Below are 1,335 nucleotides of genomic sequence, written 5' to 3' on the forward strand. Positions count from 1 at the left end.
TGAAAAAATAAGACAAAAATTTCACAAATATGATATGATATAAAGAAAGAAGAATTTCAGAAATATATTTTTTTCTCATACAAATAAAAGAAAAATTTCATAAGTCGAAAAATAGAGAGAGAATAAGAATTCATAAGAATTCTATTTTTCACATGATTTAATGACTAAAAAAATTGTTTTAATGCATCAAAGTTATAAAAAATATAAATTATAATAAATTATAATAAATAATAAATTATAATAATATATAATATATATAATATAAGATATAATATTAATTTAAATTCTAAATCTACTTGACTTATTAAATTTTCCTTCATCTTCATTGATCAAGTTTTATGAAATAAATATAAACATATAACTTACAGAAGCTAATCCTGGACATTCGTAAACAGTATAGTCCCCTTCTTCATTTTCTTCCTCGCTTTCTGCTTCAGATACTGAGCCTGGATCTCTGGTTGCAGAAATACGACTACACAAATCATTATCCAAACAATATACTCTAATTAAAATAAAATTTCTTAAAACCGTTTCGACACTTTCCGAAATTTAATAAATATTATATCTGTGGAATTCCTATTTACTTTAAAAAAATTTTAAAAATTGAAAAAATAAAATAAGAATTACTACATCAAAATATTATTTATATGACTTACTTTTCCATAGCGATAATTTGTTGCTTTTGGTGTTGGAAATGATACATTTGTGCAGACTGAGCGAGTCTTTGATCTCCCGAAGGTGATATTTCTTTATTCGGGCCAGTTATACCATAAGCTGGATATTCTATGTCAGCCGCCGCTTTAGCGCCTCGCTTTAGCCTGCAAAAATTTAATGAAATTAATTTATTTATTATTTATTTATTAAAATTAAAAAAATATTATTTGTTGTCATACCTGCACCATGTTAAAGCAATTAAAACGAAGATAAATATTGCCGCTGCGCTACAACCCGCAACAATAGCTGAAAAACAAATGCAAAAATGTGATTTTTCATAAATATAAAGTATATTGAATACTGAAACTTTGCAATTATCCAACAAAAATATTAATTCTTATTTTTGATATAGCTCGATAAGAATTTAAAATTTGTATGTGTAATTTTTTATCAAACATAGAAAGGAATACAGAATAAAAAAAAAAAAGATCTAGAGATTTCAAAAAAACATATTGATACTATTAATGCAAAAATAAATTTTTTATTTCATTTTTTATTTTATTACGAAAATAAAGAATATTTAATTAAAAAATGATTAGATATATTAATAATAAATTATTCTATTTTATATTTTAAATAATTTGAAGTTTGGTTTCTTAATTGATATTTAAAATTATCTTC

General features: G+C 22.7%; 1 protein-coding gene across 1 annotated transcript; it reads right to left on the reverse strand.

Moving 5' to 3' along the window:
- Nucleotides 1–366: 366 nt before the first annotated feature.
- LOC122719696 (neural proliferation differentiation and control protein 1) lies at nt 367–1,020 on the reverse strand (the record flags this gene model as incomplete). Its single annotated transcript, XM_043945738.1, has 3 exons — nt 367–472; nt 657–818; nt 894–1,020. Coding segments are annotated over 3 exons (395 nt in total), but the record flags the coding sequence as incomplete, so codon positions are not given.
- Between the last annotated feature and the right edge of the window lie 315 nt (nt 1,021–1,335).

The sequence above is a fragment of the Apis laboriosa genome, unplaced genomic scaffold (genome assembly GCF_014066325.1).
Source record: "Apis laboriosa isolate Shangri-la unplaced genomic scaffold, ASM1406632v1 scaffold9877_cov127, whole genome shotgun sequence".
NCBI classification, from domain to species: Eukaryota; Metazoa; Arthropoda; class Insecta; order Hymenoptera; family Apidae; genus Apis; species Apis laboriosa.